We start from the raw sequence: 23,830 nt of genomic DNA, 5'->3' as shown, positions 1-23,830 counted from the left end.
CGGACAAGGCTATTAGGTGCAAGGCTATTAGGTGCAAGGCTCTTACTGTTTTCTTCTCTACTCTATTTCATCACTGCTGTTACAAATGAAATTTCATTTTCCAAATAATACAATTCAATCTTCATCACAATCCAATGTTAGACTCATTCTCAATGTTTCGTTTACTCATCATGTGCTCTACTGTCTCTCGGCTACCTCTTCTCCCTCTCACGCCTACTGCACTGCACTGCACTGCTCTACTCTGTCTGAGGGTAGGCGGTGTTGGTGGTGTGGGTTTTGGGTGAAACGCATTGCATCAGTGCATCGTAACAACCATCAGAATGATCGGTGCTTGTTGTGGCTCCTTGGCATGCGTTTTCAACCCACCCGGCTCTAAATCGGGCCGTGCAGCGCACAAGGCTTTCGACTCTGCCGCCAACCGAAACAGACACCACCTTTGCACCTCCACCCTTTTGCATCAATCTTTGTTCACCACTAAAGAGGGCAAAGGAGGGGCAACGCGCTCGATGGTTAATAGCCTCGCAAAAAGAGATAGCATACTTAAACGAAATAAACGTTATTGATCTTTCAAGCTCGTTGTTTTAGGGACAACATTGCAACAATTCAAACCTTCTTTTTTCACTAAACCCATCTCGATCTCCACCTTCTTCCTCGCTATCTGCCACTTCCTTTTGTAATCCTTATTCACTCCCAATTTCCTTTTAAAGCATCGTATCGATTTCCTTGGAGCTTTTCGAAAGATTGCCCTATTTCCTCGCTACACACTCAAACTTGTTTTTTCATGGAATTTCCACCGCTTTTCTCTTTTTTTTTAAAACAAAGGCAAATATGGCAGAATGCGTGTGTGTAGAACTTTAAAAATTTCCATCAAATCATTTCCCTCCTCTCTTTCCCTCTTATCACTCTATAAACGTCGGCTGCACAAATCCACGTCTCACAGTTCTACCGCTACTTCCTCTCATTACTCAAAAAACAATCTCCCTTCAGATTCGCCGGATCTCTTGTTTGACTACTTTATCGATGGTCACAAAATTCACGTCAATCCTAATGCCGTCGAACCCCTGCACCTTCGAAGAAACGCGGACGTTGTAGGCTTTTCCTTGCCTCATGGCGTCAAACAATCTTTCGAAAATTACATTCAAAAATATCCTTTAAGTGATCAAGTAGAAAACTCCTCCAATATTTACGATCCCAGTTCCCCACCTGACTCCCCCCGTAAACAGCAAACTCATTTGGGGACAATTCCACCTGAACATCCGGATGTCTTTTTCCATAATTTAAAAAAAAAACTGGATTCTTTGCATACCCATTCCTCTCCTCTTACAGTTTATCGTAACCACCTTCTTACCTGCGAAACTGACAGCGCCTTGGCACAACTCTTTAAATCGGAAATTTACCAACAACTCAGTGATTTCCGCAGAGATTTTCCCTTGTCGCATGCTCTCCGAGACACTATGCTGATAGCCCGATTGAATTTTTTGAATCCTATGCTTGCACTGTCCTTCTTTCAAGCTGTAAAAAAGCACAGTCCTAATGCATATGTTCGCGGTTGCTCCGCCCCGGTATACAACCAAGCAATCCTCTCTGTATGGCAAGGATGTAAAGATCCAAATTTCGTTTTGCATTTGCTTGGCGAGATGAGGGAAAACGTTGTCATGCGTGATTCTGAAACGAGAGAAGCCATAAACATCGTGTATAAGGACGTCAACGAATGGCCAAAGCAACTTTTATTTTCTCAAAATCGCATTTTGGAAAAGCTCAAAATCTTCTTGTTACCTTAAAAATCCCTTTTTGGTTTGTTTTGTACCTCGACAATTTTTGTTTTACGACGAATATTTTTGGTGAAACCCTTCTTTTCTTCAATAATTAATGGCAGAGTTACGCTTATGAAGGCCTGTGACATTGTGTTTTTACATTTCATCTTCTTTACAAACTCTGAATTTATTTTTTACTCCAAAACGTAAAAATTTTTTGGTGATACAGTTCATATATCGTCGCGTAAACGATAAAAATAAAACTGAATTTCTCGATGTTCTCTATCTCTTAATAATTCGCACCAATGGTTGAAAGTTTATATCATTTAACATCACTATCGGCATATTCATACTTTAATTACTAATTTACGACTTAAAAAGCATGCAATCGTTAATGAAAGAACATTTCTATACAAAGGTGCTCCCGCATTCAGTATACGTTTCATTTCATTAGGGAACATGAAAAGCTTAGAACTTTTAAAGTGTAATCCATTCAGTATTTACACCAAGCTCATAAATATCCTGTTTAGGTTATCGGGGAGTCCAAGCTTTTCTTAAAAAGGTATCCGTCTCTTTTCTTGTAGTAAAATGAGGGTTTCAATTTATATTTTTATTTTTTTTACAATAAGAATTCTTCTCGTATCTTTTTATTTTTTAAGTAAAGTCCAAAATTCTCGATTTTTGGGTTGCCGTATGCTAAGGATCAATTTATAAGCTGTAGGTTACGGGAGCATCTGTTAAGCCACCGTAATTCTGCTACCACTTACGGGCAGAACTGCGCGAACATACAATCCTCAAATATCAAGTATTTATTAATTCTTTGTTGTCTTCCAAAGTTCTTTGGTGGAAATATTCCCAGTATCTTCAAAAAATTCGGTATTTAGTTGGGTACTTCTGGTTCAACCTACCAATTTATAATAATTTGCATCCCAACGAAAAGTTGGATTAATTGGCCGTCAAGGTTCTGAGGAAACAAAAGCAAAAGGTATTTTTAATCAAAAGTTTTCCCATTTGTTTGAACGTTTCTTTCTTTAGCGAAACTCCTGTATTGCATACTTTTGCTTTCAACGTTTTGCATATCTCTCTCATCTTCTTGATTATTTGATATAGACAACAAGAAATTTCTTGTATTTAGGCATAAAATTCAAAGAAATGTCAGGTGGACTTTCCCGAAGGAGGGTTGCTGCCGCAAGTTCGGACGAAGAACGTCCAGAGATGAGGAGCGTCTCTCATTCCAAAAGTCATCTTGAGGGATACGATGATGATCATAAAATCGCTTTTGATCCAAAGGATTTGGAACAAGGCGCGGAAAGGGAAAAGCAACCCAGGCTTACACTGATGGAGGAGGTATTGTTATTGGGTCTAAAAGACAAGCAAGGTTATCTTTCTTTTTGGAATGACAGCATTTCTTATTCTCTTCGGGGATGTATTCTAATGGAGCTCGCATTTCGTGGAAAGTTGCGTATGCAAAAAGACGTTAATCGTAAACGCTTTCCGTTAGCGGATCGTGTAGTGGAGTTGGTTGATGAAAAACTTACAGGTGAGGTTCTTTTAGACGAAGCTATTAAAATGATACATACTAGCGAACTCATGTCTGTAACCTCTTGGATTGATTTGATGAGTGGTGAAACGTGGAATGTGATGAAGATTGGATATCAATTAAGACAAGTACGCGAACGGTTGGCAAAGGGCCTTGTTGACAAAGGGATTTTAAGAAATGAGAAGAAGAATTTCTTACTTTTCGACATGCCAACTCATCCCATTGCCGATACCTCCATTAAAGATTCCATTAAAAAAAGAGTGGTCTCTGTTCTTACTTCACGAGTAATTGAAATTGATAATTCACCTTCTTTCCCAGAATATTTGTCTTTTCGTTGCCTTCGCACTGTTGCCCTTGCTTGTTCCTCATACGCTGCTAATGTTCTTGAAAACGCTCTTGACAATTTAAACTATGAAGATCGTGAAAAAGCATTTTCTCGCGTAGACGAGCTTCTCTGTGACTTTTCGCAATGGCCTTTTGATCTTCATGCTTCTTCGTCAGTTGGCGCTAACTTGCCTGAGCTAATTTCCGAAGAACTTTCCTCTGTGAAGGAAGAGCAACTACTTTTCATTGAGGTAGTCGCTGCTGTTCTTCAAGTTTTCACTCATTTAGATTCTTTACTTTGATAGCCAAGCATATCACTCGTTGGTGTTGTTTGAGTTATGTTATTTCCAACTCAGACTAATGAACAAACGTATACCGACTTCTATATCGCTAATGTCGGCTTAATTTGTTTGTTTTTAATTGGAGTATTATTTTAAAAGAAGTCAATTCAATCAAATTGTTCGTTGTTGTAAGAATAGTACTTTGAACAATCGGTGCTTCATTATCTAGTTGAATTTTCATTAAATTGGTGGTACCATTTCCACATATACTCTCTCCAGTTGAACACTTTATCTCGATATGGAGGCAATCCCATTTCGATATTGTCTGCTAAAAAAGATTTGTTCAGAATATCCCGGGTCAGCTTTCATTCTTTTCAGTTGCGGACATCGTTAGCTATTTTCTTCTCGTTTTAATGATTTACATACGTACATATAAGTCAGTCTTTCTTTTCACAAAGCTTTAGTTATTAAACTAACGAAAAATGACAATTGTGTAATTACTATACAGTTATCTTTTAAACCATTTTAAACTTGGGTTCTTCCACAAGCTTTACTTAAATGAACATATGATAAATTAATATAGCAGGTGTTTTCTTATGATCATTGCTATCAACTTTACTAAGACGAACATAAGCTGAAATACAGCGATTTTTAACCAAGTTCATATAAATCATCTATTCCTGCCATTAATGCCAACAACCCCATTAATTGTCTATTGCTGTAAGCGTAAAGTACTATGGAGACTGATCAGTCAAAATTAATCAGAAGCATTTAAATAATACACAATTTATAAGGGAATCTAAAGTACTCTTAAAACACCGGAAGGTGTAAGATTGACAAACAACGCTTGCTCACGTCTCGATAGCTCAGCTCAGGTATTGTATAAGGAAATATAAGGATGGTACTAAATATGTTTACGTAGTGCTATGTGCGCATTCAATTTATTACCGCGACGTATCGAGTGTCAAAGAACTACAGATAGTACTAGTACTTTTGCCATTCGCTTACAAAAAGCGCATATCCACATAAAACTAGCATTTTCAAATTCATCTGTAAAGTCAAATAATTCCAACCCAAAAGGACGGTTAAATTTTCCTTACTTTAATTTATTCTTTTTTTTTGAATTTGGTAAAGCAATTCTCGTACGTTCATTTCATTTTTTTTTCATAGTTTCCAACAATGTCTGAACGAAAGGTACTTAACAAGTATATCCCGCCCGATTATGATCCTTCCATTCGTCCTCCTAAGAAAAAGAAAAAGTTTCAAGGACCAAATGGTGGGAAATTGACTGTTCGTTTGATGACTCCATTTTCAATGCGCTGTCATACTTGTGGAGAGTATATATATAAAGGAAAAAAGTTTAACGCTAGGAAGGAGAAAACCGGCGAAAAATATTTTTCAATTGATATATTGAGGTTTTATATTCGCTGCACTAGGTGTGCTGCTGAAATAACATTTATAACCGATCCAAAACATGCAGATTATGCAGCAGAGAGTGGAGCTTCCAGGAATTATGAGCCGTGGCATGAAAAAAGATTACAAGAATATGAAGAAAATGAGTTAGCTGAACGCAATGACATTCCTGAGGAGGACGAAATGGAAAAATTAGAACAAAAAACATTAGACACTAAACGACAAATGCAAATTAGTGATGCACTCGACGAACTACGTGAAAAGAGCGCTCGAAGGTCTCGAGTTAACATTGATGATGCAATCGCTCTCTTAAAGGAAGATGCATATGGATCAATTGAAGAAGAGGAGTCCAAAAAGCGGAAATTTGAGGAAGAAGAAATTGATCGTGAAGCTAAATCGTTGTTTTCGTCTCAGGATGGTGAAATTATAAGAAGATTGAATGCAGAAACAACGGTTGAAAAAGAATTACCCAAACCTATAGATTTGGTTTCTGAGAAGCTGGCCACTTCCAATATACCGAATTTTCAGCCTCCAAAATATGCAAAAAGGAAAATGGAGAAGAAAAAGGTTTTGGTATAACGTCTATAAATGGCTAAATTTTTTAATTACTTGCATTTTTTATAGCTAAGCTATTAAAAATGTACATGTTCTTTTGTACCAGCGCAAGGTTTTTATTGTAATAATATTTAATGAGTTTTTGATGGATTTTCATAACGCGAGTTGATAGTCAATATCCTGTTCTAATTTTTATTATTCGATTAGTAAATGTAGTTTGTTATGTAGAATAATACCGTAGCATTTATAGAAAGGTTTTATTTTGTTTGTATCTATTCTTCAACTTTAAGTTTTTAACAGCACATGTTAATTGATTTTTTTTAAGGTTCCTTCTAATTTTCCGAGTATCTAATTGTAATTTATCAATTTACATTTACGGTTTGTCAAAAAGTAGTCTTAATCGTAGCTAAATTCAAGGCGGCTAACGTAAACAACGGTTTAGGAACTATGATAGGAACGTCTATTAATTTATTTTAAAAGAGTTTTTTCTTGCTTAATTAAAAACTACTTTTAGAAAAAAATATTAAAACTTATTCTCATCATGCCTGTGACAAAATATTGTTAGACTCATCTTACATAGTAACCAATATTTTGGAGAACACCAACTAAAAACGTATATCATAATAATTAACTCTTAAACAATAATTAAAAATTAAATTTTGGCAGTTTGAAGTACGAAAGATTTTTTAGTGTCTCAGATAGACACCTTGAATACCCTTTTTTTTCTATTTTTGTAAGATGCTTCGATCTTTACAATTTTACAGATTATCCAGCAAAAACTTGCTGTCATTTAAAACGTGCTATTCGTTTTACTCTACAAAAGCTTCCTCTCCTTTGCCGCAACCATCATTCAGGAGATTTTGGAAGAATACAGCTACCAAAATCCAAAATGGAGAAGTCTTGATTCAATTAGATGGACGAAATTTAAAATCACCTTCTGGGAAGATTGTTAAGGTACCTAAAGAAATGGAGTTACTAGCACACTTGATTGCCCTAGAATGGGATCGATTACCATCAACCTCTGTTCGACAACACAATCTCCCAATTACTTCCCTAGTTTCGAGAGCTATTGACATATCACAATTCAAAAAAGAAGAAAAGGAACTACTTTCTACTCAATTAATTCGTTTCCTTGACACCGACACAATTCTAATTTACTCCCCCGAAACAGAATATGAAGGGAAATTGTTGGAGGAGCAAAAGGAAAATTGGTGGCCACTGAAAGAAACCTTTGAAAACAAACTTGGTGTGCAATTAAGCTATTTGGATGGTGATGCTGGTATTATTGCCCATAAACAAACGCAGGAAACACACGAACGCATAAGAAACTGGCTCAGCTCGCTGAACTCTTGGCAACTAGCAGCTTTTGAAAGATCTGTTAGTTGCTGCAAGAGCTTCATAGTTTCTTTCATGATTTTAAAAGGATATTTGAACTCTGAAAAAGCTGCCGCTTTGACGAACTTAGAACTTCAGTACCAAACAAATCGATGGGGCTCTTTGGAAGATGGTATGTATAAACTCTCTATTATTCTAATGTTAAATACTTACAACTGCAGCTCACGAAATAGACAATGAGGATCTTAAGAATAAGTTGGCCAGCTCGGCAATACTCTCACGGTGCATAGAAGACATGCATGACAAAAGTAATGAACATGCCCACTAACGGCTATACGCAAACTCAAAAAATTACAAAATTTTTGGAATAGCTCCCTCTGGGTGAACTCAATTAAGAGAACCCTACAACTGTTTACTTAAAACACTGCACATTGCCAAATTAGAATTATAGAGTAATGTTGCCGTCGTTGAACAGAGAATTCTAAATTAGTTTCCTCATGTCGAATATGCTGAGCTATTATGTCAGTTATCCTTCAGACCAAATTGTTTTGACAAGGTACCCAAAATTAATTCATGAATCAATGTAAATGAATAAATTAAGATAATCCTGCATTTTGTAATTTATCTTTTAGGTTAGATATCTCTTCTTCCTTTTGAGCCAATAGAGTCTTTGTCTCTTGTAATTCTTTCTTAAGAGGTTCTACATAATATTTAAGTTCCAACTGTACGAATGTGAGAAGCTCCCGAATCTTTTCTAAACGTGAAAGATGAATGCAATTTGTATCGTCGTGGTAAAAAGAGTCATTATTGTCAGTGCCTTGAGTTTTATGCTGCGAAGAGTCGAATACGATAGGCTTGTAGGATGCAGATAGTTCATTTAATGAAGACATAGGTGGTTTGTCATTATCAGGAACTTGGAATTTCTGGTTAGTGTTATTCAAAGTAGTTATACTATTGGGTTGTGAAGGTAATCCGATATAAGCAGGTGAATCATTTTTTGTTGGGGTTCCAGGTTCTGTTTCGGAAAGTAAAATCGGATGCCTTAAAGGAGATGTTATGTATCCAGAATTTGGGGAAGTTTTTTTAGGACTCAATTTGTTAGCATCAATGGACATAAGAGAGATGCCTCGTCTTTTTGGAGATAGAGAGTTGACGCTAGAGTAGGATATATCTTGATTGTTCCCCGTAGACGATTGTTCTTCTCCTTCGAACCACTGCTCAAAGCAGGTGCTCATAGGAGTGCTGATGACTTGCTTAACTTGGTCTGATACTTTGCTTTCATGACCAGTATCCTCGTTTAGTAGTTTTTTATGCAAGAATTCATCGTAAGATGGTATGAAGCTGTCAATAGATAAATCTATTGAGCCATTAGATTCATTATTAAGCTCGCAAAGCGCTTCGTCTAATTTAGAGATTCGCGATGCTTTCTGAAGCAAGATTTCTCGTTGGTCGTCTATTACTTTTGTGGGCGTAGAGGAACGCAACGGATACTCCATTTCCATATCTTCATCATCTGTATTTTATTTTATTAACTTATTAATCTTCCATTAAAAACACACGGCATTACATACCAACTGAAATTGTAAAGTCATTACCCAATTGCTCAGCAAATATTTTTGTATTTTTGTTAGCAGAATCCATTTATATAATAAAGAAAAAAGGTTGAACAAGTGTCATAAGGATTTGACAAAAAACACAAAAGTACCAACTAGGAAAATCTGCAATTCTTAGTGTATTTAAAAACTTCCTAAAGTAGGTCAACGTGATTATCTTGAAACAGTGAAAAGTTCACTTCGCTTTTCACAACTTTAGCTTGTTTATTCGAGTAAAGATTCAATTTGTTTATAAGGTGCGATTAGTGGAACTAAGCAACTCTCTTTATGTCGATAAGTCGTGTACAACTTTTATATACTTATGCATATTACTATATGTTATTGACATTAAAAATAATGGTCATATAATGTACTGTTAATTTTTTATTAATTTCACTTATAGTCATCTATCAAAGTTAGAATTACATAAATTAGAATAATCCAAAAAGACATATTCAATATCACCAAGTTGAGGAAATTTGAATAATATGCCTTCAGTCCAGGCTAACAACATACAACCTCTATCCAGTGCAAATATTTTGGATGCAGTATGAAGTGCAAATAGTCGTAGGTTAAAATCTAAATTCATGAGGAGTTTGTATCAATGCTTGAGAGAGTGCGCATATGAGACTCTTTTAAGTATTCATTCTATCAGTAAAACACATTTAATCAATACCATTCACTACATTGCTTTTAAAGATGTATTTTTGGTATTCATAGTTACAACAAATATCAAATTTCAGTAGTTGTTAAAATCATATTTTAAGAGCTACATTAATTCATATTTCCTAGTGGTGTTCAACAAGCTTCTGTAGCTCAGTCGGTGGTAGCATCCCTCTCATATTATGACACAGGGGAAGGTCGTGAGTTCGAGCCTCACCAGGAGCATTTTTTATTAATTTTTTCCTAAAAAACAATAATACATTTCAATTCCAACATTTATTAGATATAATTAAATAGTTCAGTACTAGTCCGGACTTGATTAGAATGTGTATGCATTTTAATAAAATCATGTCTATTTATTTAACAAATTAGCATATCTTAATTTATTATTATTGCAGCGCAAGGCGAACAGTACTACATAATTAAAGATATTTTACGTGTATAAGTATGAATGAAAATGCTTTTATTCAATATATTATCGTATAACATAAAGGAAAAAGAAAATAGAATGACGATAGAATTTCTGAATAAAAAGCTGAAAATTAAATAAACCAAAACCCCAAACGAAATAATAAATTGAAACAGTTGAACCTCTCATACCTTGAGTTCTTTAACGCTAGCACTATGTTCAGAATCCGATTCATAGCGATATCTATTTGCGACCCATCTGGATTTGGGAATTACAATCGTACAGATAATGGCGAAGATGGAAACACCACCCATAATGACAACGGCATAATTGAAAGAAGGACCTGTAACGGGATAAGTATAAGGAGAAACATTAACAACAAGAGCAAACAAGTTGTAAACCAATGTAATGACCAAACAAGGCTTACTTAACCAACCCAAAGACCAACGGCCTTTTGGGAATTTATCGCGTGTAATAAAGAGGCGGCAAAACGCCAATACAGCATAAGCAGCAAAACTTGGTGCACCAGCGGCGGAAACAAGGGAGGTAAAAGCAACTGCACTAGGAAGAATGGTGCAAAGTAAAAGAGCTGAAACAATGTAGATAACAGTGATAGCATTCTTTGGTTGACCGGTTTTACTTACTTGACTAATCCAATTCGAAAAAGGAAGAACGCCATCACGCGAGACTGCAAACACTAATCGACTACAAGCTAAAACTGAAACTACACCGTTCAGGAAGATTTCGAGGATAATAACAACGTTCATAACCACGTGTCCGCCGCGTCCTAGAAGATAGGAGTAAAAATTGACAAATGGTTGAGGAGAATTGTCGTTGTATAAAATAGCTGTAAAAGTATCAAGGTCAGGACAACAGAAAAGATAAAGGATAGCAAGACTAAAAGCAACGATAAAAGATGTTACGGTAGAATAAAAAATACCGCGAGCTGCTTTAATACTGGCATCTTTAGTTTCCTCGGCAATATGACCAGATGCATCGTAACCCACAATGACACCAGCAGTAGCAAAGTAAGACAAGCACCACTGCCAGCCCTTTGGAACGATTTTTGAAAGTGAAGCGATGGGGTTGCCGTTGGCATCATCAACCTCCTTGATATATCCAGCCTGGTCATAAATGGTTTCCGTAAAGACCCATTTGGCCGACCTGAAGCCATCAGGTTTTTTAGATGTAGCAACAGGGACCCAAATAATATTCATTACATAATCGATAAACATCAATAACATTGATGCTTTAAAGATCCATTTGTAATAACGAGGTGGGACTTGATTAAGAAGGATAGTAAACACTAAAAGCACTTCGGCTACAATCCATTGAACAGCACGAAATTTAACGTCACTGTCGTTAGTAGGCCAAGGGTTATTAAACGTGCTAACTTCAGCAAAGATGAAATTGGCAGTAGATTGAGTGATCGATGCGACAAATGTAGTCCAAGCGGTAGTAGACCACCAAGCAACTAAGAAACTAACAAAACGACCGAATCTTGGACCAGCAGATTCTGCGGCCCACAAATAGATAGAACCTGCGGCAGGAAGAGCAGAACAAATTTCTGCTAAGCATGCGGCAGTAACGATTGAACAAAATCCAGTTACCAACATAGCCGACCAATATGCAGCAGGACCACCAAATGAAATACCCCAACTAAAGGTCAAGCGAACACCACTAACGACATCTAAGGAAGCAAAACTGGCAGCGAAACTCTCAAAGAATTCAAAAGAACGATGAAGCACAGGTTGATAGCCCATTTTCCGTAATAACTCATTATCATTATCGTCGTCTGTGACAGAAACATCTTCAAATCCTTCTTGAAAGACATCGGGCCTTCTAGCAGGGTCGATGGGACCAGCATAGAGCTGAGGTTCTGCTTTCTCCTTGATACTGGAAGAGCCTGAGGAGGTTTGTCCAAGCTCTGGATCTTGATGGCTTATTTGTGAAGAAGGCATGGCGAAGCAATTGTAATAATAGCAAATGAAAAAGTCAGAAAGAAAAAGAAATTTTCAATCGTTCATAAAAAAACCTTATAAATAAATAGATTGAACTTCTTGCTGGATTATAACAAAAGAGCCCACTTAAAGGCGATAAGTATTTAGTAAATAAATGTGCCTTTATTTTTAAAAAAAAAAAAAAAGAATGAACCTCTTCAAAAGGACGAGAAAGGAAACTTATCGTCTTTTTAACAAAATCTGTCAAAGATTATGCGTAACCGATTTTTTTTTAAAATTCAGTGAGGTCAATTATAACAGCCACTTTACGAAATACTGTACTGTTCCAACACTGGTTTTTTTTTAAAAGCAAAGATTGAGATATCGCTAACAAGCTTCTCAAATAATTAAAAGAAAAGTAATTTGCAAAAGTTTTAAGAAAAATCAGACTCGAAATTTTGTTATTATATAACCGGTGTTCCCGGGTGCTTGAACCCGGTTGATGAATAAAAATGTGTCTCACACGTTGGTGGCAGAAAAAGGCAATCTGACATAAAACGGGTGTTTGTTAAATCAGAAGAGCTCAAATTATCGTGGACGATGGAAATTTAGCTCGATTTAGGCACTTAATGGGTGAGAAATACTTTTATATGCCAAATCAACCTAAGGCGAATGAGGAAATTTTAGCATCATTTTAAGCTCGGTGCTTAGCGAAAATAGTCAACAATTTAACTATCGTATATGTACATTAGGTGAATACATAGGCTGTTAATCCAATATATATTAATAACCTTATAATACAAATAATTATTTCTCTTTTTAATAATTTACTTGATTGAACTGAATCTGCAACAGCGTAAGCTATCTCGAATTCTACAAGGGCAGCTTTGGTTTCATATAGGGCAGCAGGTATCCATTACCGGTACGCCGTTCTGTGATTTGCAATTTTGGAGTACCATCACAATGTGGAAAAAGATAAAAAGTTTAGGTGGAATGCAAGTAGGCGACAATTTATGTCGGATACTGGTGATACAGGGAGACTGAGTCAGTGCAACCTAGTTCCTTGTGTTAAATGTACATTTGTCATCACGTGGCACCACGTTTTATGTAAAACATTTAGTCAATTTATTTCTAGCATGTGCGGGTTTGTGGATATCCCATTTAAGTAAAAGAAGACGTTTACATGAACACAAAATGTTGTGATCTTATGCTAACTTTAAAAGATTATGGATGTCAAGAAAACTAGTACTAAATCAATTTTCAAGTTCTCACTATTTAAAGCGTTTGAGATCTCAGCTCCTTTTTCTATCCTCTTAATGTAGGAAAACTTAAGTGTCAGTAGAAAACATCACATTCAAATTCATAAATGGCACCAGTATTTAAGTGCCCACTTTTTTGAAGAAAAAGCACAAAATGTTTCCTTAAAAGTCCTTACTACCAAAATAGAAATATCGCATGTTTGATACACACTTTCGTAACGTTTACCATCACCACTTGTGCAAATCCAGCAAAATCAATTTCACCCCACTTTTCCATATTCTTTCAAGTATTTACTTTAACTACTTTACAACAAATTCCAAAAACTTGATACCTCTGTTATAAGAGCACGCCTACATGTCGACTACATCCTTACTTAAGATTCAAACGTACTGTATTCAGTTATACACAAAACATTCATCGAATAATACCTGAAAACCCATTTATAAGTATTTTCATTAGATTCTAATATTAACAAAAACGCCATCACATAGCAAAATATATCAACTTGTTACCCTCAGTTGATGAGAAAACAGCTATGCAGCCTCAGAAACATTTTCATTTCAAACATTCGTTTCATTACCGGTTAACCATGTTGAAGGTTAACAACCCCTTTTTAAATATTATCATGGAAAATAAAGGAAAAAAATTGTCCTTTTTCTTCAAAATAAGTGACTTAAGCGTATTGCTCACGAGCTTCACGAGCAGCGGCAATCATGTTCTTCAAGTCAGCAGTAGTCTCAGGCCATCCACGGGTCTTCAAACCACAGTCAGGGTTGAGCCAGAGATGATCCTTAGGAACATGCTTGACAATAGCATCAATACGCTCCTTGAACTCGGAAACAGGAGGAACACGAGGAGAGTGGATATCGAAAAGACCGGGACCGATGCAAGAGGTATAGCGGCTAAGAACATTCAACAACTTCATGTCAGACTTGGAGTTCTCAATGGAAACAACGTCAGCATCCAAACGTTGAATGGCATCGAAAATGTCATTGAAGTCAGAATAACAGAAATGGGAGTGAATTTGAGTGTCATCTTGAACAGCAGCAGTAGCCAAACGGAAAGCATCGATAGCCCATTTGAGATACTCATCCCACTCGGCACGACGAAGAGGAAGACCTTCACGTAAGGCAGGCTCATCACATTGAATGACTTTAATACCAGCCTTTTCAAGATCAAGGACCTCATCTCTGAGACCAAGAGCAATTTGTTGAGCTTGGACAGAGTCATGAACATCGTCACGAGGGAAAGACCATCTAAGAATAGTGATGGGAGCAGTCAACATACCCTTCATAGGCTTAGAAGTAATGGATTGAGCATATTGAGACTCCTTAACGGTCATAGGGGCGGGACGATAAACATCACCGACAATGATAGGAGGACGGACACAACGGGAACCATAAGATTGGACCCAACCGTTGACAGTAAAGACAAAGCCCTCCATTCTTTCACCAAAGTATTGAACCATATCGTTACGCTCGGGTTCACCGTGAACCAGAACGTCAAGACCAACTTCCTCTTGGAATTTGACAACATCAGAAATCTCCTTACGGATGAAGGCATCATATTCCTCTTGAGAAATGAGACCCTTAGCGAATCTGTTTCTGGTTACACGAATTTCCTTGGTTTGAGGAAAAGAGCCAATAGTGGTGGTAGGGAAAAGAGGAAGCTTAAGGGAAGCTTGTTGCTTGGCATAACGGGTCTCAAAGGGACTCTTACGTTCATGCATTTGGGGAGTAACCTTGCTTTGACGTTCACGAACGGCCTCAACATTGGTGATGGGAGACTCAGCACGAGCTTTGCAGTCAGCAGCGTTGGCCTCGAGTTCAGCACGAACGGAGGCAGGGCCGTCATTAGCAGCCTTAGTAAGAATAGCTAATTCAGCACACTTTTCAACAGCAAAGGCGAACCAACGCTTAATTTCAGGATTAATTTGGTCTTCGCCAGAAAGGGAGTGAGGAATGTGAAGAATGCTGGAGGAAGAAGCAACTTGCACACGCTCACTGCCGACAGCGCTAATAGCCTTCTCAATGATGGCAGTGGCCTTTTGGAAATCAGTCTTCCAGATGTTTCTTCCGGAAACGACACCAACAGAGATGATTTGGTTCTCACCGAGAACGGCAAGAGCACGGTCCAAGTTCTCAGGAGCACGAACGACATCAACGTGGACACCAGCAATAGGGAGACCCTTCAAAACATCGGCATTGCTTTGAAGAGAGCCGAAGTAGGTGGTCAAAATGAGCTTACCGATCTTACCAAGAGTCTCATAAGCTTCCTTGTAGCTAGCAAGGATCTCTTGGGGCAAGTCAAGAGTAAGGATAGGCTCATCAATTTGGATGTACTCTGCACCAGCCTCAGTAAGCTTCTTGATAAGCTCAACATAAACGGGTAAAAGCTTGGGCAAGAGTTCAATAGGCTTAATGCTAGAACCCTTGGCGGCCTTAGCAATGAACAAGTAGGTAACGGGACCAACAAGAACAGGGCGAGTGATGATACCAGCTTCCTTAGCCTCAAGGAACTCGTCGAGAGCCTTAGTAGAGCTCAACTTGAAGTCAGTCTCCTCAGAAACCTCGGGACGCAAGAAATGGTAGTTGCTGTCAAACCACTTGACCATCTCACCGGCGGGGACATCAACGGCAGCCTTATCGGCAGTAGCAGCACGTTGCATACCACGGCCCATGGCAAAGTAAGTATCCAAAGAAGACAAACCGGAGAGGCGGTATCTGGGGGGGATAACATTGAAAGAGAAAGAGTGATCCATGATTTGATCATACAATGAGAAATCATTGGAAGGGATAATGTCAACACCTTGGGCCTTTTGAAGCTTCCAGTGCTCCAAACGCAATTGCTTGGCAGTAGCAAGCAATTCCTCGGCGCTGGTCTTTCCAGACCAGTAAGCCTCGGTGGCCTTCTTCAACTCACGGTTCTTACCGATACGAGGGAACCCCAAAACAGCAGATTTAACCATTTTCAAATAGTTTGTCGGAATATGCAAATTAGGACGGTTGGATATAATCTAATGTACGTTTGAAAAGTTCAAAAGTACAATATTATTCTGTATGCTTAGGGAATACAGTACAGTAATGTGAAATGTTTGTATATGAATATATATAAATATACAAATAGATTTAGTGGGAAAACAAATTTCTTCCTGAGGGAACGAAGAGATTTCTTTTACCACAGAGGCGTTGTGTTATGAAGAAAAGACTAACTGTCTTGGGGGCCTTTACTATATATACTCAGAAATTTTCACACCACCTCCCCATCCCAACATAACGAAAAAACCAGTCACTTTTATTTCCCGATAGGTACGTTAATTGGAGCATAATATCGCTGAGAGATCTCGTGATAAAGTGAGTAGATTTTGTTATAAGATTTTATCAAATTTTTAGCGACTTCTGCACCTTGAAATTGTGCAATTTTTCGTTTCCAATTTAGAAAGAATTTGGAAAATTATTGTAAGTCTGCCTCAAGTTGACGAGAAGAATTGTGTGCTTCTAGGTAAAGAAATCGCTTTTTTTTTTTTTTCAACATGTTTTATTCAGACTACCTGAAACTGTTGAAAATATTCGTTGTCGGAGTGTTCCCATGCACTCTGTTTGTAAATGCGCCGCATGGCAAATTAGCCAAGCAAAGCAAATTATTCAGCAAAGGATACATATCGGGTAGAGTGGGATGGGTATTGATGGAGCTGGTAGCACCACTGACGTTCCTTTATGCAATTCGTAACAATCGACACTTCGAGTCGACGCTGCCCTCTCTTGGAGATGGGTCGAACCGAGATTATCTGGATAGCTGTCGAAAGGTACTTGCTGGTATGTTTTTAGTTCATTACGCCAACCGAGCGCTAGTGAGTCCTCTTTTGATGGCACCACAAGTTTCACCCATGCATTGGACGGTGTTTGTTTCTGCGGTATTGTTTAACTTTTTGAACGGTATGTCAATAGGTCTGTACTTGGTTCAAGCTAGCGTCCAGCATCATCCAGTGTCTATCATTCGTCGATACATTGGTATGTTTCTTTGGTTAATGGGTTGGTTGGGAAATATGTATCACGACAACATCTTATACGACCTAAGAAGATCATCTAATAAAAAAAAGGATCCCGATAATCTTGACACCGTACAATCTGAGAATTCGTATTATCGAATTCCCTATGGAGGGCTTTTCCAGTATGTTTCGTGTCCCAATTACTTTTGCGAATGGATTGAATGGTTTGGATGCTACTTGGCAGCCGGTCCTTCTGCCGAACCTTTTTGGTGGTTCTTCCTGTCAGAGATTCTGTTGATGCTTCCAAGAGCATTAAAAGCCCATCAATGGTACTGTAAAAAGTTTCCGAAGTATCCAGCAAACCGTCGTGCCATCATCCCATTCTTAATGTAGAACAACTGCCTCGTTTTACCTTTCGTAATAAGTTGGTGTTCTTGGAGGCCCTTAGGTCTCTATGACTGTTTTCCCCTGCTGTCTTGTGTTTTTTTCTTAGGTTTTGTTTCGATGACTTCCTTAATTTATGCCTTATTTAACCCTTATAATTTATTTCTTTCGCATTGATCTTGAATTTCACGCTATCCTAACCGTTTCCCTCTTCTCATCTACTTTTCCTGTTCCGATCAGTTATGTTGCTTACAATATTGTACATAGAAAAATTAATGATACATATGTATCTTCTGCAGATTTATACATATTCAGCATATTCGCTTTCGTTAATATTAATATAATTTTCGCGCACAAAACGCTGGGGCTTTTTGAGTTATCAACAATACCACTATATCAACGAGGTTATTGTTGCCGGTAAAAATGTTTTTGTAGTTTCTACTATGTGTTCTTATATTTTGTATTTAGGCTATTGGGGATAATTGCTCATCCGTCTACTGTTTATACGCAACAGCCGCAGATATTTTTTATTTATTTAATTTTTAATTATTACCCTGACCCGATAATTAACCTTGTTAACTGACATTATCTTCAACCCCTGAATAATAATTCATTTGCCGTTGACTTAGAACATACTAAATTTATTTATTTCTTTTTTTATTTATCAAAAAATACTGTTAATCCAAGCTTTTGCGCAATCAGCAACTACTTTTTTGCAATCTTATTTATTTAATATTTGCATTAAAATTGTGTAAGAAAAACAAAACAAAATTATCAACTTTTTATATACATACATATTTTATATTGATCTAACGCATAAAAAAAGACACGCAAAAGAAAAAAGATTTATTTATGAAATTCTATTGAATAACTGGATTCAATATTTCACATATTTTTTTATTTACTTACAACAAGGAACAAATATCGAGATCCAACGTGATATTCTACCTGGTATCTTAATAATAGTTTGGCTGTTGTAATGTGGTTTAATACACTAATATAAAATAAAGAGGGTTGCTTAGCACTCAATAATGCAAAAGATCTTATACGTACTTAGTTATAGAATTTTCTTTTCACCATTTTCATAGCATTTTCATATATAATAAAAAAACAAAATGGCGACTACGGCGCAAAAAATAAAAGAAGTTGAAGATGAAATGGCCAAAACCCAAAAAAATAAAGCTACGGCTAAGCACTTGGGAATGTTAAAGGCCAAGCTTGCAAAATTGAAACGTGAATTGATCACCCCTACCGGTGGAGGAGGTGGTGGAGGGCGTATGTACTGAACGTCAAATTTTTGTTTGGAGTACTAATCTTTCTTAGTTGGTTTCGATGTTGCTCGTACCGGTATTGGTACTGTAGGTTTCATTGGATTTCCCTCCGTCGGTAAAAGTACACTCATGACTCAGCTTACAGGAACGAGAAGTGAAGCCGCTGCATATGAATTTACAACTTTAACAACGGTTCCGGGTGTTTTGCAATACAATGGTGCAAAAATTCAAATTTTGGATTTGCCTGGTATTATCGAGGGTGCCAAAGATGGTCGTGGTCGTGGTAAACAAGTTATTACTGTTGCACGTACTTGCAACCTTATATTTATTGTTTTGGATGTATTGAAACCAATGTCTCATAAGCGTATTATTGAAGAGGAATTGGAAGGATTTGGTATAAGATTAAATAAGGAACCCCCCAACATTGTATTCAAAAAGAAAGAACGTGGTGGTATCAATATCACCAATACTGTCCCCTTGACTCATATTGATTTGGACGAAATTCGTGCTGTTTGCAGCGAATATCGTGTTAACTCTGCTGACATTGCTTTTCGTTGTGATGCCACCATTGATGATTTGATTGATGTCTTGGAAGGAAATCGCGTTTATATCCCGGCACTTTACGTGTTAAATAAAATTGATTCAATTTCTATTGAAGAACTTGATTTGATTGATCGTATTCCTAACGCCGTACCCATTTGTGGTAACAGGGGTTGGAACATTGACGAACTTAAAGAAACGATGTGGGACTATTTGAATTTGGTTAGAGTCTATACACGCCCTAGAGGTCTTGAACCTGATTACAGCGAACCTGTTATCCTTCGTACTGGCCATTCTACTGTCGAGGATTTTGTAAGTTTTCGAATTGCTTCTGCCGATCTTCGTGTTGCTAACTTCTTTAGTGTAACAATATTCATTCAAGTATCAAATCCCAGTTTAAACATGCTTATGTTTGGGGAAAAAGCGTTCCTTATCCTGGCATGCGTGTTGGTTTATCTCATGTACTGTTGGATGAGGATGTAGTGACGATTGTCAAAAAATAAGTCTTTTTTCCTAACATCTTACTTTCCTTGGTTTCCCAGTATTGGAATATATAGGCCTGAAAACTTATTTAACTGGTTACTCTAATAGGTGGGTTACAATGACTTAAAATTTTAGATGGTAATTTATTTCGTTATTTGTTCAAATTGTTTTTTCTTTAAAGTAAAAGTTTTCGTGTATTATAAGCTTAATGAATGATTGTGTAGAGTGTTTTGTGACATATGTCTTCCTTCAATTACTTTTTAATATCAAATTTGCAAACGCAACTTATGAAACGCTACTCACTTTGCTGAAAGAACCGATCATTAAATAAATCATTTCTGAGTATAGTACGGGAACTTTTAAAGGTTAAAGTTGAAAATTTTAGAAGAATGAGTCTCCAATTAGAGAAAAATTTGATTCTTGAACTTATTCCTCATTTTTACAGTCTTGGATGGATGAAATTTGGCAGGTAGCGTTCAAGACGTTTAATGTTCAGTAATTTTTTAAAGCTAATTGGTATTTAGTGGAAACTTTTGTCTAAAGAACAAGTAATTGTACGGTATTCAAACGATTTTGTTAACATTTAGTGGTTATGCAATTTGCGTTAAGGACAGGGTTCAAAGAGACTTCATAACGGAAAACGATATCGTGACCTTTAATTTAAGGTAAATTATTCATTTGGATCAGCTCCAATTAGTATCTAACCTTTTATACAGCAATCAGTCAGTCACCAAGGATTTAGTCAATTGGGCCTACATTTTCTCATGGGTTTTGAGGTATGCATCATTTTTTCTATTTACAGCAATTTTTAACACATCAAAAGTAATATGGATGCAGTAGCCTGTATATATTCTACTTCAGTCGCTGCAGTCGGAGCATCGATGTATAATGAGAAATTTACTACACAATCTAAGGAAATGATCAAAGGAATTCCAAAGGGAAATCCTTCAGCAGGCTATCTTTGCTGTTTTGATACTCTAGAGGTTCCTAGTAAGTTGTGTTTTCTGTTGGTGTTGACTGGTATCTGAATACTGATTATGTAGTTATCCACAATGGCGATAGTAAAACAATATTAGATGAACTAAAAAAAGTCATCGAGCTTTATCCACAAACATGTGCTGTTCTTATTCGTGGACATGGGGTTATCGGTTGGGGAGCAACATGGGAAAAATCAAAAACTCAAATGGAATGCTACGAATATCTTTTTGAGTTAGACTACAAATTGAAAACGTTGTAGGCTATTTCTAAACACTATTTAATTCTCTAAATCAGCATTCCTTTCATACGTTTCCTTTTCTCTACGAGTTGCTGAAGGCGTTGTTGTCGGTCGTCAAATGGTTTTGTCTTGGATGCTTCTTCATTCCTTGAAGATATAGAAATATTTACATCCGGGAGGTCTTCCTCTAAATTATTGTTGTTGTCATAAAACAGTGTAGACTTGTCGTAAGAAAATGAATTATGTTGTCCTTTCCTTTTCAAAGTTGTCATCCTGTATGTTAATAATCTGTAATTATCGTTAAACAACTCAATAGTTTAAACACTTACGGATTTGGGTGTAAAGGTTGTCTAAAGTCATGCATCTTTGGCTGTTTTGTGTCACGATCCGTCGAGTTGATATTTGATACTTGGAATTGGTTGTTTATTTCTCTTCTCCACTCCTGAGCCTTTTGCGAATCTATAGTATTTAAATGCTTTAAAAATGAATGTATACTTTTCGTAGCTAGAGAATGCGGTATCCGTCCTGTAACACTCAATTGAGATAACCTCCTATTTCTATGAATATCCAAACCTCTTAAGCAAACACGCTTATATTTTTCCAGTTTCTTTTCTTGTTCAATGCTATATGTAACGGGACATATCTCGAACGGTGATTCTTCAGACTTGGCTAAAGCACGTTTCGGTTTACCTAAAGCGGACGCAGTAATAAATCCATTCAAGGCATTTTCTGGCATGAAAAATTTCTTTTTTATTTTCGTTCTCAATTGCACTTTCTTTGGAGCTACTACAACTTCTTCATTTTCTTTGGGAATTTCTATGACTCGTTTATCACAAACCGGGCGAAACTTTTCTGGTAAAATTCTATAACTTTTTTCCGATAGGCTGAGACCGCGACCACTGACAATATTATCTTGCAAAGTTCGATAAGCGTCTTTGGCTCTCTCCCATTTTGCTTCTTCTTTGCCTCGCGTCAAAAGCATATAAATATAACCTTTCCTTTTTCTCCCAGTTCTGCCCATTCTTTGTAACATCCTTATAGGAGAAGCAGATGCATCGTAACATATGATCATGTCTACTTCACCTATGTCCAAACCCTCTTCTCCAATAGAGGTAGCTATTAAAGTATTGACTTCACCTTTTTGAAATTGTTTCACAGTCTAGAGATTAGTTAGTTAAGGATCCATCATTTTCAGATTACATACTTCATTCTGTAATTTTTGAGACATTCCAGCAGCCTTTCTCACAGCAGATTGTCCAATAAAAATAGCTGGTCTCACATTTGGATAAAATTTACCCAAAAATCGTAAAATCTCTTCGGCGCTAGAGCGGATTTCAACAAAAATCATAATTCTGGTATCCTTGGTTTGTTCTTTTTCAAAATATTCTGTAACAATACGTTCCAAATGCTCTAGTTTGGGATGTCCGACAAAAGACTGATCTCGCAACAAAATTTCTATATCGTCCATTAAAGGACGATAATTTTCGTGATTTATTATGCGTTTCTTATAACCTGATCTTCCTACAAAGCATTCTTCTTCTACCTCTCGCAATTTTTGATAAAACGGTCGGATACCATGGTTGAGTAACAAATTTAAAGGATAGGCAAAAGTCGCTAATGCATCAAAAGTATTTAAAATATCCCATTTTTGATTAGCAGGAAAGTTTTGACCAGACATTGCAAGAAAAGCTTGTTTAGCTTGAACCACAGTGAAAGAAGTTATGTCTTTAGCATTCTGAATTCGATAATAATTACCCTTGTTCAATTTTTGAAGCATAGGTTCCAATATAGAAGAAAATCGATCTCTTATATCTGTAATCTCTGCAGACAAATCTACAGGAAAAAAATCCACCTCTTTCTTCTGAACGTATTGCGATATATCAATGCTGTTTTCAGTTCTAATCTCAATCCTGGATATATGAAGAGAATCAATTACATTCTGAATTGCTTCTAACTTATTTCCGGGGGTAGCACTAAGAGCCAGTATACGGAAATTTTTGTTGCTAAGAGAAAGTAGATGAACAACTTCCACATAAGCGTAATTTCCAGTACTACGATGTGCTTCATCAATTACTAAACAAGATATACGAGTCCGATCGCAAATTCCATGCTTGATGTCGTTTAAAATGGTTTGAGGAGTTACGAAGAAAACATTTCGACTTTGATAATACTGATTTCGAGTTGTAACAGGAACGTGTCCACTTAATTCAGCAGTTTGACTCTTTGGAATTCCAGTGATTTTATAGCAAGCTTCCATTTGTTGTGTAACCAATGGTTTAGTAGGAGCCATGAAAACAATGTAACTTTTTGGAAACCAACGAAGATAATTCATCATCACAACGGCTGCAATAAATGTTTTACCTAAACCTGTTGGCAAAGCTACAAGTACATTTTCAAATAAAGCTTTTTGGACAATATTAAACTGATAATCTCGAAAGGAGACGTTTATAGGGTATACCCATTGCTGTGCTGCACTTTCATCTAACTCGTGTTGTAGACGATATCTATTGGAATCGTTGGCATCAAAATATTCATCAACTGAGTATCCATTTAAACCTATCGTGTTATTATGATATTCATTCTCAATTTTATCAACTACTTGGGTGTCCAATTCGTCCCAGTCTTCATCACTACTAAAAGAATCATCGGACATCCTTATCAATGATTTATATTGTTAGCAAAAATTTAGCTGGAATTACTTAAAAACGAATTTTGCTAAGGTACTTCGTTTCGTCAGTCGTCAAATACAACAATTCCATAAGACATTCACTGCAAAGCGTCCTTTATTGTCGGAAGTAATTGTAAAGGACAAGTTTTTTCCCTCAAATGGTTTAAGATACAATTAACTTCATGAGAAAGTAATGAAGTTAATTATGTTTAAA

The 23,830-nt window shown here is 36.9% G+C and overlaps 11 protein-coding genes, 15 long non-coding RNA genes and 1 other non-coding gene across 27 annotated transcripts; 16 read left to right on the top strand and 11 right to left on the bottom strand.

Annotated features, from left to right (window-relative positions):
- Positions 1 to 2: 2 nt before the first annotated feature.
- SPOM_SPNCRNA.2662 lies at positions 3 to 3,042 on the bottom strand. The gene has a single exon (NR_192030.1). It is a non-coding gene; the product is annotated as a non-coding RNA (long non-coding RNA).
- mtf2 (translation protein) lies at positions 793 to 2,354 on the top strand. The gene has a single exon (NM_001018790.3). The coding sequence runs from the start codon at positions 837 to 839 to the stop codon at positions 1,779 to 1,781; it is 945 nt and encodes a 314-aa protein (NP_593358.1). The 5' UTR covers positions 793 to 836; the 3' UTR covers positions 1,782 to 2,354.
- gpp74 (golgi phosphoprotein 3) lies at positions 2,551 to 4,611 on the top strand. The gene has a single exon (NM_001356016.2). The coding sequence runs from the start codon at positions 2,907 to 2,909 to the stop codon at positions 3,918 to 3,920; it is 1,014 nt and encodes a 337-aa protein (NP_001342951.1). The 5' UTR covers positions 2,551 to 2,906; the 3' UTR covers positions 3,921 to 4,611.
- SPOM_SPNCRNA.2661 lies at positions 3,145 to 3,835 on the bottom strand. Its single transcript, NR_192029.1, has one exon. It is a non-coding gene; the product is annotated as a non-coding RNA (long non-coding RNA).
- On the bottom strand, positions 4,127 to 5,250 carry SPOM_SPNCRNA.2660. Its single transcript, NR_192028.1, has one exon. It is a non-coding gene; the product is annotated as a non-coding RNA (long non-coding RNA).
- On the top strand, positions 4,906 to 6,051 carry cwf16 (splicing factor). The gene has a single exon (NM_001356015.2). It carries the CDS (start codon positions 5,079 to 5,081, stop codon positions 5,889 to 5,891), a length of 813 nt encoding a protein of 270 aa, NP_001342912.1. The 5' UTR covers positions 4,906 to 5,078; the 3' UTR covers positions 5,892 to 6,051.
- SPOM_SPNCRNA.2659 lies at positions 5,369 to 5,668 on the bottom strand. The gene has a single exon (NR_192027.1). It is a non-coding gene; the product is annotated as a non-coding RNA (long non-coding RNA).
- A 419-nt stretch (positions 6,052 to 6,470) lies between the features above and the next one.
- On the top strand, positions 6,471 to 7,834 carry atp12 (F1-ATPase chaperone Atp12). Its single transcript, NM_001018787.3, has 2 exons — positions 6,471 to 7,374; positions 7,424 to 7,834. The coding sequence occupies exons 1-2, from the start codon at positions 6,606 to 6,608 to the stop codon at positions 7,528 to 7,530; spliced, it is 876 nt and encodes a 291-aa protein (NP_593355.2). The 5' UTR covers positions 6,471 to 6,605; the 3' UTR covers positions 7,531 to 7,834.
- Positions 6,757 to 9,059, bottom strand: SPOM_SPAC9.11 (uncharacterized protein). The gene is made up of 2 exons (NM_001018786.3): positions 8,774 to 9,059; positions 6,757 to 8,715 (listed from the first exon to the last, which is right to left on the bottom strand). The coding sequence occupies exons 1-2, from the start codon at positions 8,841 to 8,843 to the stop codon at positions 7,799 to 7,801; spliced, it is 987 nt and encodes a 328-aa protein (NP_593354.1). The 5' UTR covers positions 8,844 to 9,059; the 3' UTR covers positions 6,757 to 7,798.
- On the top strand, positions 8,157 to 8,896 carry SPOM_SPNCRNA.2658. The gene has a single exon (NR_192026.1). It is a non-coding gene; the product is annotated as a non-coding RNA (long non-coding RNA).
- On the top strand, positions 9,018 to 9,250 carry SPOM_SPNCRNA.2657. Its single transcript, NR_192025.1, has one exon. It is a non-coding gene; the product is annotated as a non-coding RNA (long non-coding RNA).
- A 1-nt stretch (position 9,251) lies between these two features.
- SPOM_SPNCRNA.2656 lies at positions 9,252 to 9,809 on the bottom strand. Its single transcript, NR_192024.1, has one exon. It is a non-coding gene; the product is annotated as a non-coding RNA (long non-coding RNA).
- On the top strand, positions 9,600 to 9,682 carry SPOM_SPATRNAMET.02. The gene is given in 2 exon segments: positions 9,600 to 9,637; positions 9,647 to 9,682. It is a non-coding gene; the product is annotated as a tRNA-Met (tRNA).
- A 99-nt stretch (positions 9,810 to 9,908) lies between the features above and the next one.
- On the bottom strand, positions 9,909 to 12,242 carry thi9 (plasma membrane thiamine/proton high affinity transmembrane transporter Thi9). The gene has a single exon (NM_001018785.3). It carries the CDS (start codon positions 11,825 to 11,827, stop codon positions 10,052 to 10,054), a length of 1,776 nt encoding a protein of 591 aa, NP_593353.1. The 5' UTR covers positions 11,828 to 12,242; the 3' UTR covers positions 9,909 to 10,051.
- SPOM_SPNCRNA.2655 lies at positions 9,956 to 11,959 on the top strand. Its single transcript, NR_192023.1, has one exon. It is a non-coding gene; the product is annotated as a non-coding RNA (long non-coding RNA).
- On the top strand, positions 12,091 to 13,578 carry SPOM_SPNCRNA.743. Its single transcript, NR_151116.1, has one exon. It is a non-coding gene; the product is annotated as a non-coding RNA (long non-coding RNA).
- On the bottom strand, positions 12,834 to 13,170 carry SPOM_SPNCRNA.171. The gene has a single exon (NR_150597.1). It is a non-coding gene; the product is annotated as a non-coding RNA (long non-coding RNA).
- On the bottom strand, positions 13,489 to 16,263 carry met26 (homocysteine methyltransferase Met26). The gene has a single exon (NM_001018784.3). It carries the CDS (start codon positions 16,032 to 16,034, stop codon positions 13,740 to 13,742), a length of 2,295 nt encoding a protein of 764 aa, NP_593352.1. The 5' UTR covers positions 16,035 to 16,263; the 3' UTR covers positions 13,489 to 13,739.
- On the top strand, positions 15,209 to 15,642 carry SPOM_SPNCRNA.2654. Its single transcript, NR_192022.1, has one exon. It is a non-coding gene; the product is annotated as a non-coding RNA (long non-coding RNA).
- SPOM_SPNCRNA.742 lies at positions 16,212 to 17,930 on the bottom strand. Its single transcript, NR_151115.1, has one exon. It is a non-coding gene; the product is annotated as a non-coding RNA, possible alternative UTR (long non-coding RNA).
- Positions 16,503 to 17,774, top strand: SPOM_SPAC9.08C (steroid reductase). Its single transcript, NM_001018783.3, has one exon. It carries the CDS (start codon positions 16,599 to 16,601, stop codon positions 17,445 to 17,447), a length of 849 nt encoding a protein of 282 aa, NP_593351.1. The 5' UTR covers positions 16,503 to 16,598; the 3' UTR covers positions 17,448 to 17,774.
- Positions 17,851 to 18,101, top strand: SPOM_SPNCRNA.2653. Its single transcript, NR_192021.1, has one exon. It is a non-coding gene; the product is annotated as a non-coding RNA (long non-coding RNA).
- Positions 18,102 to 18,385: 284 nt separating this feature from the next.
- Positions 18,386 to 23,827, bottom strand: fml1 (ATP-dependent 3' to 5' DNA helicase). The gene is made up of 3 exons (NM_001018780.4): positions 22,153 to 23,827; positions 21,278 to 22,107; positions 18,386 to 21,221 (listed from the first exon to the last, which is right to left on the bottom strand). The coding sequence occupies exons 1-3, from the start codon at positions 23,599 to 23,601 to the stop codon at positions 20,996 to 20,998; spliced, it is 2,505 nt and encodes an 834-aa protein (NP_593348.2). The 5' UTR covers positions 23,602 to 23,827; the 3' UTR covers positions 18,386 to 20,995.
- Positions 18,514 to 19,896, top strand: SPOM_SPAC9.07C (GTPase Rbg1). Its single transcript, NM_001018782.2, has 3 exons — positions 18,514 to 18,713; positions 18,762 to 19,561; positions 19,612 to 19,896. Exons 1-3 carry the CDS (start codon positions 18,554 to 18,556, stop codon positions 19,750 to 19,752), a joined length of 1,101 nt encoding a protein of 366 aa, NP_593350.1. The 5' UTR covers positions 18,514 to 18,553; the 3' UTR covers positions 19,753 to 19,896.
- On the top strand, positions 20,022 to 21,204 carry SPOM_SPAC9.06C (5'-methylthioribulose-1-phosphate dehydratase). Its single transcript, NM_001018781.4, has 6 exons — positions 20,022 to 20,201; positions 20,257 to 20,280; positions 20,320 to 20,397; positions 20,449 to 20,508; positions 20,556 to 20,722; positions 20,776 to 21,204. The coding sequence occupies exons 1-6, from the start codon at positions 20,122 to 20,124 to the stop codon at positions 20,967 to 20,969; spliced, it is 603 nt and encodes a 200-aa protein (NP_593349.2). The 5' UTR covers positions 20,022 to 20,121; the 3' UTR covers positions 20,970 to 21,204.
- SPOM_SPNCRNA.2652 lies at positions 21,218 to 21,619 on the top strand. The gene has a single exon (NR_192020.1). It is a non-coding gene; the product is annotated as a non-coding RNA (long non-coding RNA).
- Positions 22,196 to 23,744, top strand: SPOM_SPNCRNA.2651. The gene has a single exon (NR_192019.1). It is a non-coding gene; the product is annotated as a non-coding RNA (long non-coding RNA).
- Positions 23,828 to 23,830: the final 3 nt, after the last annotated feature.

This window comes from Schizosaccharomyces pombe (assembly GCF_000002945.2).
Source record: "Schizosaccharomyces pombe strain 972h- genome assembly, chromosome: I".
In the NCBI taxonomy this organism is placed as follows: domain Eukaryota; kingdom Fungi; phylum Ascomycota; class Schizosaccharomycetes; order Schizosaccharomycetales; family Schizosaccharomycetaceae; genus Schizosaccharomyces; species Schizosaccharomyces pombe.
This window is presented reverse-complemented; position numbering and strand designations above follow the sequence as displayed.

What these genes read in the sequence shown, in the direction of transcription:
- SPOM_SPAC9.06C (NM_001018781.4), top strand. Translation starts at nt 20,122, where the DNA reads ATGAGTCTCCAATTAGAGAAAAATTTGATTCTTGAACTTATTCCTCAT. An exon ending in AACTTTTGTCTAAAGAACAA is followed by an intron (nt 20,281 to 20,319) that starts GTAATTGTACGG and finishes GTTAACATTTAG; the next exon opens with TGGTTATGCAATTTGCGTTA. An exon ending in TGATACTCTAGAGGTTCCTA is followed by an intron (nt 20,723 to 20,775) that starts GTAAGTTGTGTT and finishes CTGATTATGTAG; the next exon opens with TTATCCACAATGGCGATAGT.
- fml1 (NM_001018780.4), bottom strand. Translation starts at nt 23,601, where the DNA reads ATGTCCGATGATTCTTTTAGTAGTGATGAAGACTGGGACGAATTGGAC. An exon ending in CTCAAAAATTACAGAATGAA is followed by an intron (nt 22,108 to 22,152) that starts GTATGTAATCTG and finishes ACTAATCTCTAG; the next exon opens with ACTGTGAAACAATTTCAAAA. An exon ending in CAACCTTTACACCCAAATCC is followed by an intron (nt 21,222 to 21,277) that starts GTAAGTGTTTAA and finishes ATTAACATACAG; the next exon opens with GATGACAACTTTGAAAAGGA.
- SPOM_SPAC9.08C (NM_001018783.3), top strand. Translation starts at nt 16,599, where the DNA reads ATGTTTTATTCAGACTACCTGAAACTGTTGAAAATATTCGTTGTCGGA.
- thi9 (NM_001018785.3), bottom strand. Translation starts at nt 11,827, where the DNA reads ATGCCTTCTTCACAAATAAGCCATCAAGATCCAGAGCTTGGACAAACC.
- mtf2 (NM_001018790.3), top strand. Translation starts at nt 837, where the DNA reads ATGCGTGTGTGTAGAACTTTAAAAATTTCCATCAAATCATTTCCCTCC.
- atp12 (NM_001018787.3), top strand. Translation starts at nt 6,606, where the DNA reads ATGCTTCGATCTTTACAATTTTACAGATTATCCAGCAAAAACTTGCTG. An exon ending in ATGGGGCTCTTTGGAAGATG is followed by an intron (nt 7,375 to 7,423) that starts GTATGTATAAAC and finishes TTACAACTGCAG; the next exon opens with CTCACGAAATAGACAATGAG.
- cwf16 (NM_001356015.2), top strand. Translation starts at nt 5,079, where the DNA reads ATGTCTGAACGAAAGGTACTTAACAAGTATATCCCGCCCGATTATGAT.
- SPOM_SPAC9.07C (NM_001018782.2), top strand. Translation starts at nt 18,554, where the DNA reads ATGGCGACTACGGCGCAAAAAATAAAAGAAGTTGAAGATGAAATGGCC. An exon ending in TGGAGGAGGTGGTGGAGGGC is followed by an intron (nt 18,714 to 18,761) that starts GTATGTACTGAA and finishes AATCTTTCTTAG; the next exon opens with TTGGTTTCGATGTTGCTCGT. An exon ending in ATTCTACTGTCGAGGATTTT is followed by an intron (nt 19,562 to 19,611) that starts GTAAGTTTTCGA and finishes TAACTTCTTTAG; the next exon opens with TGTAACAATATTCATTCAAG.
- gpp74 (NM_001356016.2), top strand. Translation starts at nt 2,907, where the DNA reads ATGTCAGGTGGACTTTCCCGAAGGAGGGTTGCTGCCGCAAGTTCGGAC.
- SPOM_SPAC9.11 (NM_001018786.3), bottom strand. Translation starts at nt 8,843, where the DNA reads ATGGATTCTGCTAACAAAAATACAAAAATATTTGCTGAGCAATTGGGT. An exon ending in TGACTTTACAATTTCAGTTG is followed by an intron (nt 8,716 to 8,773) that starts GTATGTAATGCC and finishes AATAAAATACAG; the next exon opens with ATGATGAAGATATGGAAATG.
- met26 (NM_001018784.3), bottom strand. Translation starts at nt 16,034, where the DNA reads ATGGTTAAATCTGCTGTTTTGGGGTTCCCTCGTATCGGTAAGAACCGT.